The sequence below is a fragment of the Cricetulus griseus genome, chromosome 3, assembly GCF_003668045.3.
Source record: "Cricetulus griseus strain 17A/GY chromosome 3, alternate assembly CriGri-PICRH-1.0, whole genome shotgun sequence".
NCBI classification, from domain to species: domain Eukaryota; kingdom Metazoa; phylum Chordata; class Mammalia; order Rodentia; family Cricetidae; genus Cricetulus; species Cricetulus griseus.
Genome location: NC_048596.1, coordinates 19,399,836 through 19,420,032, shown reverse-complemented (window position 1 = coordinate 19,420,032; position 20,197 = coordinate 19,399,836). Strand labels below are relative to the sequence as shown.

The window sequence follows — 20,197 nt, the reverse complement described above, 5'->3', positions numbered from 1 at the left end:
GCAAGCCCTAGCCCTCCCCACGCCCGGAGGCGCCCCCTTGATTGACGTCAGTCCTGGGGGCTGGCTCGGTTTTGCCTGCACGCACGCACGCACGCACGCAGGCGGGGCCGGGTCACATTCCTGCCACCGGGTGCGGCGGATCCTGCTGGCCCTGCTTGGTACACGAGACAAATAACCCACCCCACCCCCGCCTTTTTTTTTTTTTTTTTCTGGGCCGAGTTTTGCGCGCGTGGTGCTGAGTTTTGCTATTAAGATCCTCATAACCCGCTGCTCCTAAAACTCACCTCACCTCCCAGCCCACCTGGGCCTGAGTTCAGAATGATTTTCACATCTTGTAGCGACTGCAGGTTTGGGCCTGTTACCTAAAGGAGGAAGTACTTTCAAGTTCCTTACTCTTTGACATCTGTCACTGCGACCCTTCCCAGTTCTTCACAGTTCGGTTTCCCTGATGGGCAGTAAAAGAACCGCAACCCTTGCCTTGGAGTAGTTAACAGTGTAGCAATGGAGGCTAACATTGAACCACCACTCAGAATGTGACTACAATCATGGTCATGTGAAGCTGGAAGAGGGTAAGGAGGTGTGTTTGCGAGGTCCTGGAAGCAACGAGAAGGAACATAACCTGTGAAAGGAAGGCACTGAAGTTTTTAGAAAGAGTAAGAATGGATCTGGGGGCTGGAGAGATGGCTCAGAGGTCAAGAGCACGGGGTGGTCTTTCAGGGGTCCTCAGTTCAATTCCCAGCAACCACATGGTGGCTCACAACCATCTGTAATGAGATCTGGTGCCCTCTTTTTTCATGCAGGTGTACATGCAGACAGGACACTGTGTACATAATAAATAAATTAATTAATTAAAAAAACCAACGAACGGATCTGGGAAGAATAAAGGTAGAGGGAAGGAAGTTTGCTGCAGCCATGCTAGAACTTTTCTCCAGAAAGATGAAGTAAGGCCTGGAGATTCCCTATAAAGAGCAAGGAAGCCTGGCGGTGATGGTGCATGCCTTTAATACCTAGCACTCCGGGGCAGAAGCAGGAAGATGTCTGTGAGTTCGAGGCCAACCTGGTCTACTGCGTGAGTTTCAGGACAGCCAAGGCTACACAGAGAAACTCTTGTCTCAAAAAGAACCAACCCAACCAAATAACCAAATAGTAAGGTAATCACTGTGGGAAGCAGTGGGAAGGTGTGGGCAGGCAATGAAGCTTTTGTTTGCCACTTGGAGGATCCATAAACAGGGAAATATCATGATCTGTACTTATAAATAGGCATTCTGTGGCCTTTATAGAGTGCTTGTAATTCAGTCGGTGTTGGCTCATTTTCCCCTGGTGTTAAATTTGCAGTATTAGAAGGTCTCACCAATTGCATCTTGAGAGTTGGGTTGGAAAGGGCAAAAATGATTGCTGGGGACAAATGAGGCTCTTTTTTCCCCTCTTCACTGCTGGACATCTGGCCCATAAGCACTAAGCAAGTACTCTACCTCTGAGATACTATGTGCCCAGCTCTTATTTGTCCTTCTGTTTGTTGTTCCAAGATAGGGTTTTACTCTGTAGTTCAGGCTGACCTGGAACTTCAGTCCTCCTGACTCAGCCACTTAGTGCTGGGACAATAGGCTTGTGCCACCCGGCCCAGCTCCCTCCTTTAGGCTTTGGAGAAACCCCTTCATTGAGGGATTGTTTGCGTTCCTGTCCAGAAATATCAGGAGGGATGCCTAGACAGCAAGTATAGGCAGCAAATTTTCCTGACTTTTCTCACTTCAAAGCTGACATTCTAAGTTACATTTCTCTTCTGTAAAAGTTTTAGGTGGGGAGGAGTTGAAGGAGGCTGGAGATATGGCCCAGTGGTTAAGAGCTCTGGCTGCTTTTGCAGAGGATCAGGGTTCAAGTCCCAGCACCCACATGGCATCTCACAACCATCTGCCACTCCAGTTCCAGAGGATCTGGTGCCCTTCTGTGACTCTGAGGGTACCAAGCACAAACCCGGTGCACACCTGGTACACATACACCCAAGCAAAACACTCATACGATAAAAAACGAGCAAAAGCAACCTTGAAAAAAATGTTCCAAGAGGGCAGCTCTTACTGGGATTTGTGGGATCTTTTTTGGTAAGGAAAAGGGAAACTTGGGTTTCTGTTCTTCCTCATCCCAGGCTATAGCTCCTCCTTGTCCCTCTGCACTAAAGCAACAAAAGAATGTTTTTAAGGGTAACTTCTCTGCTTTCCTTGAAGTCCTGGGGAAATGAAGAGAGATACAGATGTAAAAGAGATAGAGACTCAAGAGCAAAACCACACAAAAGAAATTAGCAATGTTCATTCCACTCAAAGTGCTGCTTCCAAGTCTCAGCCAACTATGTGGCTGAGGAGGGCACTGCAGGCTCTTAAACCAGAAGGCTGGCCTTCGGATGCAGGGACTACTCTCACCCACTCTTACGCTCTCGGAAAGCCAGACTCTCAGCACATCCATGGCTAAAGGACCTGGGAATTCTGATGCCACTAGCTCAAATGGGTACATACTGCAGGAATCGGGAACTTGTGGCTTCTGGGTCAGATGTGACTAAGGCTGGGTGGAGAGTGTCGGCTCCTCTCCAAACAGTTTTGCAGGCTTGTACTGGTGCTCGCCTCACAATGGAACCCTTTCCATTGCCACAGATTTATGATTCAGTATTTCTGATGAGAAGACAGGGGACTCTCCTCGTCATGTGGGTCATGAGAAACCTCACCAGAAATGGGGACTCACAGAATGGGACAGGAAATGGTAGCTACAACAAAAAAAGGCCCTGTCTCTTTGTTTGTTTTGAGTCACAGTCTCTTTTTGTAGCTCATTCAGGCCTCAAATTCCAGATTCTCTTGTTTCAGCCTCCTGGGTGCTGGGATTACAGATGTGGCTGCCATACCATAGCTTTATGGGTTCTGTTTAGAGGAGGTTGTTACTGAGGAATGCCCCTAGTGTCATTCAGGCAAGGACTTGGTTTCATCCAGGGCCCAAGTTAAGATGGTAGGAATGGGGCTGGTGAGATGGCTCAGTGGGTAAAGGCACTTGCCACCAAGCTTGAGAGCTCCAGTTTGACCCCCAGAACCAACATGATGGAAGGAGAAAACTGACTCCTGCAAGTTGTCATCTGACTTTCATACACAGCCTTGACATTGGCTTTGGCATGGAGAAATACACACACATATACACAGTACAAAAATAATCAATGAAATTTAATAAAAATTGAGATGAATGAAGAAATTTTCTGGGTTGCAAATTTAACAGAGTACCAAAAACTCAGCACTTAAAACAGATGCCAACAATCGGAGATAACACAATTTGAAAATTTAAAGACGGGATTTGTTTTTATTTTGTAACAGCCACTCATTTCCCAGAAGCCTTCAGTTCCCGGCCAGGCTGTCACTGCCAGTGACTTCATGAGGACGGATGGAAGCATTCAGAGACATTGGGCAACTCTGCTTTTTATTATTTTTGGTTGCAGAGCTTTTATCCACTTTTTCCACTCACTTCAGGATCTGGGAGGATATTTGCATAAGAGTGTATGAGGCACATATTTGCCCTTTTGTTTCATGCTCCAATGTGGTTCAACCTGTATTTATCCACGAGAAAGTCTAGGAAAGAATGTCTACTTATTTTTTCTTAAGCAAATGGCTGACCCTTTCTGTTCTCAGCTTTCTTGTCTTTTTAATGGTATGACTGAGGCCAGAGATACAGCTTGGTTGTAAAGTGTGACTTGGCATGAAAGACATCAGGGGTTTGATCCCCAGTGCTGCAAAATAAATACGTTTTTTTGAAATCAAGGGCTTTTTTTCTAAGATTTCTGTGTTTATTATGTATGTACACACCAGAAGAGGGCACCAGCTCTCTTTATAGATGGTTGGGAGCCACCATGTGGTTGCTGGGAACTGTACTCTGGACCTCTAGATGAGTAGACAGTGCTCTTCACCTCTGAGCCATCTCTCCAACTTCCTAAATACATGTTTAATGAGTAATTTAATATCAGTGTCACTGCGACAACAGAACTGAATGCTGAATGCTTCAAACAGCCACATATTGAATTTTCTGGCTGCTGTTTCAATTCTGGTTTTTTGTTTGTTTGTTTTGAGACAGAGTTTCTTTGTGTAACCGCCTTGGCTGTCCTGGCACTCACTCTGTAGACCAGGCTGGCCTCAATCTCACAGAGATCCGCCTGTCTTTTCCTTCCGAGTGCTGGGATTAAAGGGGAGGGTCACCATTCCTGGTGTCCCTAAAATTCTGATTTGCTTTCAGCACTAGTTTATGTGGTACTCTGTTGCACGAGTTCTAATTGGTCTTAATAATAAAAACTCGGAGTCAGCTATCAGGGGGTGAAAGCTGGAAGATCAGAGGAGCAGAGCGGCCAGCCACTAGAGTTCTCACCTCTCCTAAAGCTCAGACCTAAGTGGCCATCCTGTCCTCAGACTGCATCCTCAGACTGACCGCTCAGACTGCCTTGCTCTCTACAAATCTTCAAACTGCCCTGAGCTCCTGTCTCCTCCCAATTTATAGTTCTCCCTCTGTCCAGCCATATGACTCCTGTCTCTACCTCTCTAGGGCTAGGATTAAAGGCTCACACCTTTGTGTGAGCTCTGTTTCTTTTTTAGACAATAAATCTTGTGTAGTCCAGGGTAGTCTTGAACTCAGACATCTGTCTACCTCTGTCTCCTGAGTGCTGGGATTAAAGGTGTGTGCCACCACTGCCTAGCCTCTATGGCTAATTAGAGGCTAGGTCTGCACTCTGATCTTTAGACAAACTTTGTTAGATCATAAATTATCACCATGTTTCCCCTTTTTTGGTCTAAAATAAAAAAAGAAGAGCTGGGCAGTGGTGGTGCATGCCTTTAATCCCAGCACTCCAGAGGCAGAGGCAGGCGGAGCTCTGTGAGCTTGAGGTCAGCCTGGTCTACAAGACCTAGTTCCAGGACAGCCTCCAAAACCACAGAGAAACCCTGTCTTGAAAAATCAAAAAATAAAACAAAACAACAACAACATAAAAGGTTATAACTAATATAAGAAAACTATGTACAATAAGTACAATAACTATATACAATGTATACAGGTAATAAATACAACAACAATGTCTATTCCATTGGCAATTGACAAATTCAGAGAAAATACTCCAAATCGGTCCTGTCTTGATGAGTTCAAAAGGTTGTACCTAATTCACTTTCTATTCTAATTTGCATTACCAAACTATCTTTTAATGTCTCTCAACCTTATACATTTACACCTCTTAAGTGAATTTCTTTTCTGTATCTGGTAACAAGGAAAACTGTAACTATAAAGCCTTCAACTCTATCAGAGACCCAAGCAGGAAGCAAGCAAGCGACTTCCAAAAAATGTGAGAAATCACAGAAACAGCTGGCTGCCTGGACAGTCACCCAAGGTTCCCCTGCAACACTGGGGCACCTATCTTCAGCCTACAGGCCTAGAATATTCCATAGACTTTTCTATGAAGCAGGATTTTTGAAGGACTGTCCCACCTTGTCTTGACAAGGTTTGGCAATCACTCTCTTTTGTGTAATTATCCAGCCTGTGGTAGCGTAGCACACGCCTTTAATCCCAGCTCTCCAGAGGCAGAGGCAGGTGGATCTTTGAGTGTTGGAGGCCAGGCTGGTGTATATAGTGAGCCAGGGCTATGTAAAGAGACTCTGTTTCAAAAACAAACAAAAATGTGTCATTGTATCACAGAACCGGAGGTATCTAAACTATGTAGCATTTTCAGAAAAACAAACTCCAGGCATTGGTGAAGTGGTTCAGTGTGTAAAAGTCTTTCTGTACAACCTGAATTTGATCCCTGGAACCTCTGTAAAGGTGGGGAGACAAAGCCCACTCCATACAATTGTCCCCTGACCACATGTACACTGTGGTACATGTGCCTACTCCCATTGCACACATAGAATAATAATAATTGGAGGGAGCACAGTTATGTTTGGTTTCTTTGGGTCAGGAGGTCGTTGCTTAGGAACTGATACATTTGTCCCTGGTGATGAGATGGCATTGTGTCTTGGAGACTGCAGGCTTGACAATGCAGGCTCTTCCAATCACATTCAAGGTGTTGGCTGATTCCACTTCCTGTAGCTGTGGGACTGGGGCCTTGCTGATTTCTTGCCAGCTGGTGGCTGCTTCCAGCAACTGGAGGCTTCTGGAAAGTTCCATGATTCCTGGCCACCCCAGCTTTCCCAAACTGTTGATAAGGCGTGTCCCTAAAGCATGTCTGCTCACAAGACAGAGTCCTACAGGACAAACTGTCATCATGTGTACCATTTACCTTTGCCAACTACAGGTCCCATCCCTACTCAAAGAAAAGCATGAGCAGTTGGAGACGGGCACTACAGGGAACTATATTCCAGTCTGTCTGTCACATTCAAACAAAGAGAATTAGTTTTCAAAACCAGGGGGTCCCCTGAGGTACCCAGCAGTACTTCCAGGCCACATAGTGAAGGTTAATCAGAAACTATAGCAGCTCATTGGGACAGGACGAGTGGGGCTTCAGTTCTCCCAGAAATGAAGCCCCGGGCTGTGCCAGCAAGAGAAGAATTCCAGGAAGCCAAGGTTCTAGTCAAGGTAGGTGAAACATGGATGGGCGTTCAAAGAAGGGAACTCCAGATGCCCAGCACCGACCTGCATCACGACTAGCTACCAGACTGTAGTAGTTCTGAGTGTGTTCTACTGTTGTATATGCGTGACGTTTTGTACATGCTGGGAGTCTTGGTCTGCTTGGGTTGCTACAATAAAGCATCACAGACTATGACTTCTAAGTAAGATGAAGGTGTCAGCCAATTTCTCATCTGGAAGAGCTTGCTTCCTGCTTCAAAGATGGCACCAAAGCTTGCTGTTCCTTCTCACATGAAGCAGCTCCCAGGATCCTCTTTTATGAGGTCGTTTATCCTGTCCAATAAGTAAGTGCTTTCTGTCACAACCTAGTTATCCCCCAAAGGCCTCCCCTCCTGATGCTGTCACCTGGAATGTAGGGAGACAGCCGGTGAATAGGTAGGACGTACCTAGAATGTAGTGTTAACTCACACTCTTCCTCTGCTGTAGAATATTCCTTTACACCATGTGAAGATGGGTCATGTGATTGGCTTAATGAAAAGCTAAACAGCCAATAGCTAGGCAGGATTTTGGGGGAAGAGAGAATGATGGGAAGAAGAAGAAAGGTGGAGAAGCCAGACTTATGCAGAACAAGTCAGACACACAAAATGGGGTAGAAAGAAAACCACATGGTAGAATATAGATTAATAAAAAAAAATGGGTGAGTTTAAGTTGTAAGAACTAGTTAGTAACAAGCCTAAGCTATCAGCTGATCTTTGATAATTAGTAAGAAGTCATTTGGGAGCTGGTAGGAGGAACAGAAAAATCTGCCTACAAATGGCACCCAATGTCCAGTCACATATATCCACATACAGACCTGAGAAAGCTTTTTAAAAAGGTTTTAAATACACAAAACATAGCCAAATGTGGATTCCTAGTCTCATGTCTCTCATGCTGGCCACAGTACAGAGACTCCCTCCCTCCCTTCCTCTCTCCCTTCCTTCCTTTCCAGGGCTGTGCAGTCTTGGGTAGCTTGGAACTTGCTATGTAGACAAACTTAACTTCAAACTCACAGAGACCCACCTGGTTCTGCCTCCTGAGTGCTGTAATTAAATGTGTGGGCTACCACATCCAGCTAAATTTCCTTTCTGTCTCCTTATTTCCATTACACATAAGTTGTTGGAAGCTAGTGCTACAATTCCATCTCAAGCGATAGTACTCTGTGAGCCTAAGCTGGGAAACCTGGAGCTGCAGTTTCTTACTGGGTCTTGTTGTGACCTGGCCTATGGTGGCCTCCAAACAGCCAGATGTCTATGGTGGCTCAGGGTGAGTTCTTAGAAAACAAGGAGGAAGCTATGTTGCCTTTTAAAAATATCGAGAAGTGTTGCTGTGGCCATCCCATTCGTTATAATCAGATCACAAGCTTGATCAGATTCATAGGAAGGGAACATAGACCCCTGCATCTCAAGGGAGGAAAATCAAATACAGGGCATCAAATTAAACAAACAAACAAATGAACAAACAGAGAGCCAGGTGCAGTGGCACACATCTGTGATCTCAGCACTCGAGAGGCTAAGACAGGAGACTTTCAGGTTTGAAGCCAGCCTGGACTACATAGTGAGATCCTGTCTCAAACAACAAATACTAAGACGAAAAACCTCCCACAAAGTTAGACCATGCTTCAGCCTCAGTGACACTGGCCCCAGACCTGCTTGTTTGAGCACAGGTCACAAAAGGCACATGTAAGTTAGTTCAGGCAAAGAAATGGGGAGGGAGGCTCCTGTGAGCCACGTGTGTTCACAGTAATGAGGTCCAGCTGTGATCTGGAGCAAGCCACAGGACACTGTTGTGAGCCTTTCAACATCTTTTGTTTCTGCGTATCAGTTTGTGAAGGCTAATTGTATGTGTCAGCTTGACCAGGCCATAGGGTGCCCGGATATTTGGCTAAACATTATTTTGGATGTTATGGTTTGAATAACATCATTTCCTTTGGCAATATTGTTGGAATTTCCACTCATGACCGTGGTGGCTGTGTTGAGAGGTAAGATCCTACCATGTGACTAGGTTATGAAATGGACTTATTGCCAATCAAGGTTTCTCCCAGGACTGAACTAGTCACTATGAGAGTTACAGATAAGATTATAAAGTAAGACTGCCCCTTTGCACGCATCCATTTACCTTTCTGTTTTTCCACTATGGGTTGAAGCCACTGTAGCCTCGCCAGATGTGGCTGTTCAAACATGGGCTTCCTAGCTTTCAGATCCATGAGCCAAGATAAACTTTTCTTTATAAACTACCCACTTCTAAGTGTTCTGTTATAGTAACAGCAAATGGGCTAAGACCCTGGATATGTGTGTGGAGATGTCCATGAGGTGAGTATGTGAATTGGTAGACTGCGTGAAGCAGATGCATCCCCCGCCTCCCCGCCACCCCAGTGTGGGTGGAACCGCCCAATCAGTAGCAAGTCTGACCAGCACAAAAAGCCTGCTCCTCCTAGGAGTGATGGGATGCTGATCCCCTTCCAACTGGCCTCCAGCCAGCCAACTGCAGATTTGGGGCTTGTCAGCCTCTGGAATTCTGTGAGTTGATTCCTTGTGAACTCTCTCCCTCCCCTCTCCCCTCTCTCTCCCCTTCTTTTCTTTCTCTCCTCCTCCCTTTTCCTCTCCCTCTTTCCCTCTCTCTCTTCTCTCTACTGTCCTCCCCTCTGTCTCCTTTCTCCCCATTGTCTTGATTGTTTCTCTGGAGAACCCGGACCAGAGCAAGCTTCCTCTCTCTACTCCAGCTTCCTCTGACTTCCTGGAATTTCTGCCCCTTCTTACTTGTGTCATGTGTTCCTTGGCTACCTCAGCATGAACTCTAATAGGAGCAATCACTAACCGAAATCCCAGGAAAGTGGTTCTGGGGGCACCATCACGGGTCACAGGGCAAGAGAGGTCAGCGTTGAATCCTGGAGGGCTTCCCGCAATCAGTCACTACACCAGCAGAGACTAAGGCAGGTAAGGGTGGAGGACCCAACACCCAAAAACCTCGACACCCCAAAATCTGTAGCTGTACTTGATCCATGCCAGTCAGTCAGCTACTTGGGTCAGGCTATGTCTCTCTGGTGGCTTGTATGGCTTTGAAGTCTTTGGAGCACGGCAGCAGTGTTTTATTCCACTTGAGTCGAGGGAGGTTTCTTGGGGACAGAGTGGAGGCTAGGGTAGTGTTTTTCCATACTTTACCACATCTTCAAGAGACTCCAGTGGTGACCCAAGACTGGAAACTCAAGTGGTAATAGAAAGGAGGCCACACTGGGTTTTTTGCTGAATGGTCAGAGTGTGCGTGTCTAGTGAGGCGTTCCCTGTAGGGCTGGCCTTATTGGGGAGTTCATGGTTAAAGTGGATTCGGAGACTGATGACAGCTGTAGTGTTTCCTGGTGTCTGTAGATGGAAATTGAGTTTCTAGCTCTGCTACTTACTAGCTCAACTTCTCTGAAATTGTCTGTCTCACATGTTCTAGGGGATGCAGGTAACATCCAGGGCAAAGCACTGTCGAACTACAAGCTTGCCTTCCAGGTTCATCTTCCTGCATTAAAGGGTTAAGCTGGGATCAAGGGACGGCCATCCTGAGGTCCCATAGTGGGAGAAACACACAGCAGGCAGAGTCAGGCTCCCTAAGTGTGGATCTGAAGGTGAGTCTGTATACCTACCCCTCCTCTCGTTGAACCATCCCCAGGCATTTGGACCTTTCCCACCACACAGGGAAAAAGTTTTATCTTCTCCCACAGGAAAGCTGAAGTCCCAGATACACAGTGATGAAAACCTACATCTGGAGACCAAATGTGTGAGTTAGGTTTTTTCTCTTGAGTTGTAATTTGTGAAGCACTCCTATGCCTCAGTTTCCTCATTTTGAACTGAGGGTGGTTTATTTATTTATTTACTTATTTATTCAAATATTATTTTTCACCAAGTTAGCAATTCCCAGGTTGACAGAATTTCCACAATGCCTTCTCCACACAGCGCTGAAGGTGGTGTTTAAAGCACCTCTCTTCTAGAAAGAACTGTTGTGGGAGGTGAACCAGGTAAAGATAGAAAGCAGTTGGCACTGCCTGGTGCCCTGTGGCTGTTACATCTTCCTCTGGGGCTACTCCCACTCCTCCCCAAGCCCCTTGGCCAGGTAATTCCCAGCCGAGGTCATCTGGGGGCCTGCATGTCCCCATTAGAAGTCCAGGGGGGAGGTCCATGAACACTGTGGGACTCTTTTTGATGGCATAGTCTAAGGGGCAAGAGTGGATCTCTAGGGACCTTGTAGTTAGTTCCCAGTCTGACTAGCTAACATCCTATGGGGTGAGCAGGGCCTTGGCTGAGACTGCCATTCAAATTCCTTCATCACTTGCCCAGGCCCACAAAGTTGTCCTTAGCCTCTGCCTTTATTCAGAGCCTGGGCTAAAGAAAGCCTGGGGATCCTTTGAGCAGCTACATTAATGAACTCAAGAGTCGCAGGCTGCACACACAACCATGAGGGATCATGGGGGAAAGAGCAGTCATGGTCTTTTGTTCTAGCTATACCCAGTGGTGGTGATGATGGTGGGGCATCCAGAAAGTTCAGGGTCCCTGGGGATTGCCACTCCCAAGGGGTGGCTTTCCTTCCTTCTCGTGTGAACACTACTCACCCTCCATGGCATCTGTGACTGAAAAATTCCCTGACTTCCCTCACAATACTCTCTGCATCTCTTCTGTAGTTTACTTATAACCCTTTGTCTTTTGTGTTCACAGCTGTCCCTAAGCAACCACAGAGTGCCAACACTCGAGAACAGGGCTGAGTCCTCTTCATACTCGCTTTCACAACCACATGTTTGCATCTAGCAGGTGCTTAGATTAGATTCATTGAATTGGCAACAATCAAAGCCTTCTTATATATTGTTGCACTTTTCCAGAGAGTCTGATCCACTGCCTCTTGGAGTATTTTCAAGATTCCAGAGGCTAAAAATATCGTCCCAAAGCTATTGAAGGACTCTTCCATGTAAGGAGCCCAGCTGAGACTCCCGAAGCTGAAAGTGTATGCCCGCCAGGTGGCACCCTAACCCACAGATGCCTTTTTAAGAAGATGGACGAATTCTCTTCCTTTCCTCCTATTGTAGGAGGCTCCCTGCTCACAGAAATGCTCTCTTCAGTCCAGCAGCCAGATTCAGCTGCTCAAAGCAGTACAGAGTCTCAACCCTAGTCAAGGACGCTGTACATCCCTGTGGGTGTGGCCGAGTTAGTATCAGAGCGTGCAGGTTTGGAGTCCAGTGTGACACAGACTCTGCTTCTTTGGGCAAGAGTAGAAAAAATAACATAGATAATATGTAAAAATATTTGGGTTGTAGAGGTGGAGTCAGCATCACCCGAGGCCTCCTGAGTCCCCAGCAGCTACTGGAACAAGGTCAGCTGCTTCAAATTCTGAGCCTGCTGTCTCCATCAGTGGTCAGAGCTAAGAACAAGTATCTCACAGTGTTGGTAGCCTTCAACTGGAACTGTAAATACAACTTCTTGCCAGGGGCTCTAACACAGTAAACATTCTGTTCCCAGAACCACATATATCATGTGTTCCTGGCCTCTAAAATGGTGTTCAATAAGCACTCATTGTCGGCCTGCTTCATGAAACAGTTTTACTGATGAAGTAATCGGATATGCAGAGGGTTAGGCAGCCCCTCCTCTATGCCCATCTACGCACTAGTGAAGCAATGGCAGGCTGATTCCAGGGCTGTGATGTCTTATGTAGGTGTGGCTGTCACACATCACAATTTAAGCATTTTCATATGCATTCGGAGCTTTCCTGAGTAGTGTATACAGGCTGGGGAGGCAGTGGCAGGTCAAAGCCTTTTTCTCCAAAGTAGAGCCAGGCTGCTGGAAAAGGGACCTGCTGTGCCAGGCCAGGGGACACTGAGTTAAGGACCAGGATATGAAGGGGGAGCTCTACAATATAGAATCAGCTGGAAGTCTGATGCAGGCATCATCTCATAGACAAATGTGGCTTGCTTAGGTCTAGTGCTGTTCCTGTAGCCACTGGGCAATGAACTCTGTTTATATGTACTGAGTAAGGGTCTCCTATATGCCAGGTCCCGGAAAAGATGAATGAACCCAGCTAGACCATGGTTTATGACATAGCAGACTCAAGAACTACTTACTGCAGAGGAATGGTTCAAATGGAGGCCCAGACAAGCAAATAATTATCAACGTGGAAAGCTGTACCCAAAGCCAGCGGTAATTAAACCAGACATTGTCTGCCAGGAGGGTTTGGAAGATGGAGGGCATTCTGAGTTCACGTGGGAGACTTGCAAGAAGTGACGGAGTTTGGGCATGGGTGGGGGAAGGAAGTGGAAAAAACAAGAAATTGGAACTTGGTTGGGGACAGATTATGCAATATGCCACATTGACAAGACACAGCTCTGTACTGTGCTCAGTGAGGAACAGCCAGGTCTATTTCAGAACCCTGCTGAAGAATGAAGGTTGGCTTCTGGGGGTGGAGGGTGTGAGAAAAAGCCATCACTGGTTTCCAGGTCTGAACCCCTCTGGACATCAGGAAAATGAAGAAAATGGCTGTTCTTGTCTCTTGTGTTGTTGGAGGCTGACATGAGAATACACACAGAGCATGGCCCTGTAATACTAATAAACCTTTGCATCGTTGGGCTCTTTGCTATCTGGATGAATAGTTAGGCACACAGGACGTTCTGTCTCTTAGACCTGGGCTTGTGTCCTGGCCATGTTAGGTGGCATGTTTTTAATCTAAGCAAGACACAAGATGGCCAGGAAGGAATGGTCAAAAGTGTTTGGCATTGCTATGCTTTGAGAGCTGTAGGTGAGGCAGCCAGGCCTCCAGTAAGTGATGGTTCCTTGCTCTGACCAAGAGAATGTCATGGCTAGACAGTCTGAGCCCAGCTTTGGACAGGGCGAATTTGGGATGTTCCATGGAGAGCAGCTGCCAATTTAGGCCTCCTGCTCACTTGTGGCAACCAGGCATGCTAGGAGGCCTCCAGGGGAGAAACTTATGTCTCCCATCTCCTATGACTGGAGAGAGGGTTAATCAAGGGGGTTCAGACACAGGCTGGAAGGACGCTGTTGTAGCCAGTTTCTTTCTTGGCAAACCAGCCAGGCCCGCAAGGCAGGGAGAGCTGTGGTGGCTCCAGATGTGGCAAACTTGGCCAAGCAGCGGGGGCAGCCGGGGCGGAAGGCCTGCCATGAGCTAGGGGGTGCGGGCCTTCGGCCCTGGCCGGAGGATGAAGGAATGGAAGCAAGGGGGGGGGGGCAGGGTGAAGGGCGCGACGGCAGGAAGCCGAGAGGCGCGAGCAGGGGTGGAGACCGACGAGGGGACGGCCAAAGAGCGGGTAGGAGGGCTGGAGAGAGCCAGAGAGAAAAGAGGAGGAGAGAGGGAAGGAAGAAGGGTGCCGAGGAGAAGCAGAGCCGAAGACTCGGAGCCGAGGGAGGCGCGCAGGCCGCAGCGGGAGCAGCGGGGACAGCGGGCTCGGGGCCGGGCCGCCCCCGCGAGCAAGGCGCAGCCATTCCGCTGCTCGGGGCGCCGCGCCGCCGCACCGCGGTCCGGGGCCATGCTCCCGCCACCCCCGCGCCAGCCGCCGCCCCAGGCACGCGCGGCCCGCGGATCCCTGCGCCTGCAGCGGGCCTTCCTGCGCGGCCCGTTGGGCGTGCTGCGTCTGCTGCAGCTGCTGGCGGGAGCCGCCTTCTGGATCACCATCGCTACCAGCAAGTACCAGGGCCCAGTGCACTTCGCGCTCTTCGTGTCGGTGCTCTTCTGGCTGCTCACCCTGGGGCTCTACTTCATCACGCTGCTGGGCAAGCAGGAGCTGGTGCCCGTGCTGGGCTCGCGCTGGCTCGTGGTCAACGTGGCGCACGACCTGCTGGCCGCTGCCCTCTACGGGGCCGCGACGGGCATCATGATCGACCAGACGCAGCGCCACAGCTACTGCAACCTCAAGAGCTACCGGCTGCCTTGCGCCTACCATGCCTTTCTGGCGGCCTCCGTCTGCGGGGGCCTATGCCTTGGCCTCTACCTGCTCTCGGCGCTCTACGGCTGCTGCCGTCGCTACCAGGGCAAGGAGGAGGTGGTGTGAGGCCGCCCGCTCTACTGCGGCCCAGATCGGTGCGGGGATCCCTCCCGAGCCCTTCCTGCCGCCCCCGCCCCGTGCCGGTGCGCCCCTGCACCCTCTCCCTGTCTGTGTTTCCACTGTCCGCGCCCTGGATCCCCGACGTTCAGTTCCAGTCCGACTGCTGCACCGCAGCTTAGCCCAGACACCAGCTTCCAGGGACCAGCGCAGCTATCCGAGGCGCTGGCGCACACACTCAGATGGGCCGCCCCAGGAGAAGTCTGGAAGGCCCTTTCCCCATTCCTTGTCCTGAGCTAGACGTGGACAGGCGCCGCCGCGTAGATCCGGCGGAGGCTCCCAAATTGGAACCAGTCTTTGGACTGCGCCTCTGTCCCCTCCCTCCTGCCCTGCAGTGGAAAGAGCATCCCTTCCCTGCCCCCTCTTCCAGCCTGGGGTGGTGTAGAATGCAGTCAGGCAATTGCAAGTGGAGCTGGGGACAAGCCTTAGCTGGTGCTGGAATGAGTGACGTCTTTAGTTGTAGTTTGGATCTCTCCCTGCGCAGCCCTACCTACATCATCGAAGTTTTTGGGTGGGGCCAGCTGCAGGAGTGGTGGATAGCAAAGGCCCGCTGGCTGTACCTTACTAAACAACGCAAGTCTCTCCGCATTTATCCTTGGGGTTCATTCAGACCAGGCCAAATGTGCTAACTTCTCTGGCCTTTCAGATGTCACTCACCAGCTTCTGCTGCACCCCACCCTTAAATATGTTTGTATTAGGGATCCTGCGGGACCAACAGCGATTATTAAGATGATGCCCATCCCTTTGGGGGCCCAGAGCCTGCTCCTGGGAACAGCCATTTTAAGATAAGAGCCACATTTTTTCCTCTAAAGCAGTAGGTTGTCTAGGAACCCACTCAGGTACTACCTCCAAAAAGAAGGCTTAGAATGCAAATGGGCCTGTCAATGGTGCATGTTCAGTGTTGGGTAGCATAATGAGGTCTCTGAGAAATCCCGCAGGTACACGCCCACACATGGTCACTACTGGGCCCCAGCCATTCGCACCCCAAGACTGCCCCATGCTGTGAGGGCTATTCCCACAGTTTGACCATTGAAGATTGGGAAGCTCCTCTTTCCCTGGGAGTTTCTCTGACTGGGGCGGGGGTGGGGGTGTCCACCCAATGACAAAAGAGCTCGATGGCCTTCACCAGCCGGAGGCCCGAGAACTGTTGGATGTTCTTTCACATGGTTGGATAAATGAAGCTAAGGATATCCAGGTGGTCTCCCAGTCTAAAGGACAGTCACTTGCAAGAGATCCTGGCATTGACTCTGAGCAGCTGGTGGGGTGAGCTCTGCCACCAAATTGAGAGTTCTCTGGACCTGGGGTGGACAGCAGGTGCCACCTCTAAGGTAAGACATTTTGGATAACCGGGGGTGCCATAGGCCTGTGGATAGAAAGCATGTCGCCACCTCCCTTTCCAGAAATTAAAGTGATTTTTACTCAAAACAAGTAGGAAGAATGACAGTGATAGCCACAGAAGTTGTGAAAATTCACTGTTTTCACTAATTCCGTCAAAGGTCAAAGCTTTGTCTGGAAACACAAGGACATAGAACACTACTTGTTAGAGCCCAGCGCTCCTGCCATGTGGGGGAATCATCTGTCAGGGAGCCGCATGCAGCCCCTGCAGGTGCATTTTCAAACTTCAGTGTGGAGGTGTTGGGTTTGTCTGCTGTCCTCATGAAGGCAGTGCTTGGAGTAGAGTATATGTTTTATGTAGCACTTACTGTGTGGATATACTACTTGAATGCATGCATTCTCTGTATAGTACTGTGAGATCGATGCCCAAAGTCTCCTTGGTAATGAATAAAGGAGGTTGGCTTTGATCCCTGACAGGCCAGCTTCTTCCACAATATGGGTCAATACATATTAGATACGAGTAATTTTTTTCTGGGGCTAAGGGTGTGGCTTAGTAGTAGAATAAAGAACAGTTTATGAGGCCCTTGGTTCACGACCCAGCGTCAGAAATATTTTTTCCTAAGTTGGTAAAATGTGCATGACCTAATATTTACCCTTGTAAGCAACTTTAAGGGCAGTTTGGTGACAGTAAGGACAGTCACACAGCTATGCATCCATCACCACCATGTACCTCCAGAACTGTTTTCATCTTGCAAAACATTCTGTATCCACTAGGATTATGAGAGTTTGAGTTGGGTATGCTCCCACGGGTATGTAATCCTAGAGTGTTGGAGGTTATGGAGGGTGGATTATGAGTTCAAGGCCAGCCTGGGCTACAATAGTGAGTTCCAGGCCAACCCCAGTCATATGGTAAGACTCTATCCTCTAAACAAACAAAACAACAAAAAAGTTTGGGGGATTTTTGCTGTTTTTTGTTTTTGTTTTTGTTTTTCCCTCTCTGGGGAATCCCAGAACACAACCTCCAATGTTCTTCATTGTCTTAGGCTAGCTTTACTGCCATGTTCCTCTGATGTTCTCACTGACTTGGGTTAGCTCTACTGCCATGCTCCACAAAGTGTGACTTTCCCTCCAACCATAGACAGTGACAGTCTTTGCCTGAGGTAGGCTTTGCTGGGACACCTTGATAGCCAGTGACTTTTGTTCCTTTGTTGCAGGTTTCCAGGTAGCTGAGGCCTCAAAGACTCCCAGAGTGGTCAAACTGCCACAGCCCTGCCTGCTTGGCTGCATTGGTCTACCTGGGAGTCTCCGCTGCCGTGGGGCAGGTGGGGAGCAAGAAGTCTCTCCTTCCACACTGTCTGGTGGAAGAGCCATGGTGGGGAAGACTGATTCCTTCCTTGATGCTAGAGGATTCCCTATTTTCCTACATTACAATTTTGGGCACAGTATTCTGAACACTTGGGGTGGATCTTTGCCTGTCTCCAATTCCCTAAATGATGGGTCTCAATTCCAGCTTGCATTTTTTACCTGCTTGTTTTTTGTAGATCGATAAGCTCAGGTCCAGTTCCCTGAGGAGCTCAGCCCCAGTGCTCCAGACCTGTGGTCAGGTGACCTTGCTCAGGGTCACACATCCTGGCCCTGATGGTGCCTCATCTACCCAGATGTGCTTGTAGCATTCCAGAGCTCACTAGCTCTTCCTGATGTGCCTTCCAGCTTGGCTTCCAGCAGCCTTGTGGTCCTTCAGTCTGCCAAATGTGAGAAGGACGGATGAGACTGCTGTGCCACCCTCCTTCCATCAAAAGCCATACAATGATCACCTGATGTGGCCCAGAGCATTTGGATACTGGCAGTAGTCTCCTCGGCTTACTTCTCTGACACCAGGACTGGGGCCAAGCCAAGACCACCCAGACAGCTCCCAAGCAAAGTCTGGGGCCCCTTGTGGGCCCAGGAGACAAATCCAACAGTGTGCACAAAGGCCAAGCAGGGGTGGATTTTGGTATAGGGAGGGTGGCTAGAGGGAGGAGCCATGTGCCTTTTCCAGCAATGTAGTCATGGTTACCCCAGGATGCCTTTGGAATAAAGTTTGGTTTGTCTGATCTTGTGTTTTTGTCTTACATCCTAGTCCTCTGCGGTAACTTTCAGCTGGGTTCCCCCAGCAACCCACCCTTGCCTTCTAGGAGGGAAGGGAAAATGAGCTCACAGGTTTCCACTTTGGTTAGTAGAGGCCTGAGGGCAGGATCCAGAGAGAAACACTCTGTTTTTTTGTCAATGTTGAAGGGAACTACAGAGGTTTCCTCCCTCCTGTCTGCTCTCTACTGGCCCCTGTTTATGGGTGCCACTCCCTGTCAGGCTGGGAATGACTGTTGTAGAGCCAGCAGGGTCCTGTTTTGGTCCAGCCCCATCAAACTGGATGAATCAGTCCAGGGCTCAGAAGCAACTTGTCTGATGCCTTACAGCTTATTATGAGCAAGCTGGAGGTACCTGGAGCCCCAGCCATGGTTTGTTCCTGCTGAGCCTGGCCTGTGGCCCTGAACCCCCAGAGGTTATTGGCCAGCTGTTTCCTGCTGACAGAGATGCCCTGGAATATTGAGACTTGGAGCAGAAAGGAGCAGCTTCTTGAGTTCCTCCTGCTGCTGGGAAACAGGACCCAGCTGTCAAAGCCTACCTTCCTGGGCACAGCCGCAGCCGGGATCTGATGCCCTGTGTTCTCCAAGCCTGCCTACTGTCCCCAAGACCATCCTCCAGGGTGAGACTCAATGGCATGGCACATCCCCGTCCCCTTCTGTTTTGGTTTGGGATTTCCAGGGTGAAGGGACGTGTCACTTGCTGCAGAGTCCACCCTTTCCATCCTTCTCTCTATTTCTTTGTGTGTCTGTGTGTACATATGTGTGGGTAAACGTGTGCGTGGAGTCCAGACTTCAGATGTCTTCCTCATCTTCCTCATTGCCTCTCTGCTTTAAAAACAAAACAAAACATGTGGTCTCTGGAACTGGCAATGTAGACCCAAACTCACTGATCCTCCGGCCTCTGCCTCCTGAGTGTTACCACACATGACTTCCTTGCTTTCCATATATATATATATATTATATATATATATATATATATTATAATTTACATTATTTCATGTGTATGAATGTTTGTTCCATGTATGACTGTGTATCTTGTTCATCATCCTGGAACTAGAATGTGAGAATGTGGATGCTTGTGAATGACCACACAGGTGTTGGAAATCAAACAGTAGGGGTGTGTGTGTGTGTGCCTTTGCAAGAATAGCAAGTGATCTTACCTCTGAGCCATCTTGCCCGCCATTTTTTTTTTTTTTTTTTGAGGCTGAGTCTCTCATTGAACCTGAAGTCCACAAATTGGCTAGGTCAGCTGGCCAGCAAGCCCTAGGGTTTTGTTTGTTTTGTTTTGTTTTTGTTTTTGTTTTATCATACCTAGCTATTAGCATGGGTGCTGGGCACCTGAATTTAGGTCCTCATGCTTGCACACCAAGCTCTTTATGGACTGAGCTATCTCCCAGCCCCCTAAATTTCCTAGACAATATTAAAAGTTGAACCGATTCTCACAAGGGCCCGGGAAACCTGATCGGCATGATTTGGAGCTACTTAATCCTCATTGAGGGTCAACACTGTTGCCCTTGCCCCTAGAGAGAAAATGGAGTCTTGGAGAAGGAAGGGCCTTGTCCAAGGCCACACAGATGGCTGCTGAGAAGACAGAGACTAAAAGCAGATCTCCCATTAACCCTTTGTTGTCCTTAGCAGGCTTTGAAACCTAAGTAGAGCTAGGTGTTCAATCATTGAGATTGGGTGCTCAGGCCTGCTGTGATTTGGCAATTCCCCTTATTCTTATTAGTTTTTAAAGTGTGTGTGTGTGTGTGTGTGTGTGTGTGTGTGTGTGTGTGTGTGTGTGTTGGATGGGGGACTCTTTGAAATAAGACACCGCTTTGTGAGTCTGGGAAGTTCCCGGGATTTGCTCTTTTTGGTTTTGTTTTGTCTGTGGCTTTTTCCATTTTTCTAGGAGGGGGCAGGGGCAGCCCATGGTGGGAAAGATTTCGTCAGCTGCCATTTTCAGGCATAAAGGGGAGAAGCAAGGATATGAAAGAGAAAAGTCTGGTTAACATGGTTTATATATGCATTTGTTGTTTCTTTTTTTAATAATGCTTGGAAAATAGAATAGCTAGCAGTATTTTAT

The 20,197-nt window shown here is 48.5% G+C and overlaps 1 protein-coding gene and 1 long non-coding RNA gene across 3 annotated transcripts; both read left to right on the top strand.

Annotated features, from left to right (window-relative positions):
* Positions 1–202: 202 nt before the first annotated feature.
* LOC103160416 lies at positions 203–13,183 on the top strand. 2 transcript variants are annotated; one of them, XR_004768982.1, is made up of 4 exons: positions 203–653; positions 801–1,151; positions 10,033–10,204; positions 11,289–13,183. It is a non-coding gene; the product is annotated as an uncharacterized LOC103160416 (long non-coding RNA). The 2 variants fall into 2 exon arrangements; XR_003483700.2 differs by lacking the exons at positions 10,033–10,204; positions 11,289–13,183 and adding an exon at positions 3,342–3,829.
* A 659-nt stretch (positions 13,184–13,842) lies between these two features.
* Positions 13,843–18,099, top strand: LOC113834827 (MARVEL domain-containing protein 1). Its single transcript, XM_035441831.1, has 2 exons — positions 13,843–15,999; positions 17,221–18,099. Exon 1 carries the CDS (start codon positions 14,099–14,101, stop codon positions 14,618–14,620), a length of 522 nt encoding a protein of 173 aa, XP_035297722.1. The 5' UTR covers positions 13,843–14,098; the 3' UTR covers positions 14,621–15,999; positions 17,221–18,099.
* Positions 18,100–20,197: the final 2,098 nt, after the last annotated feature.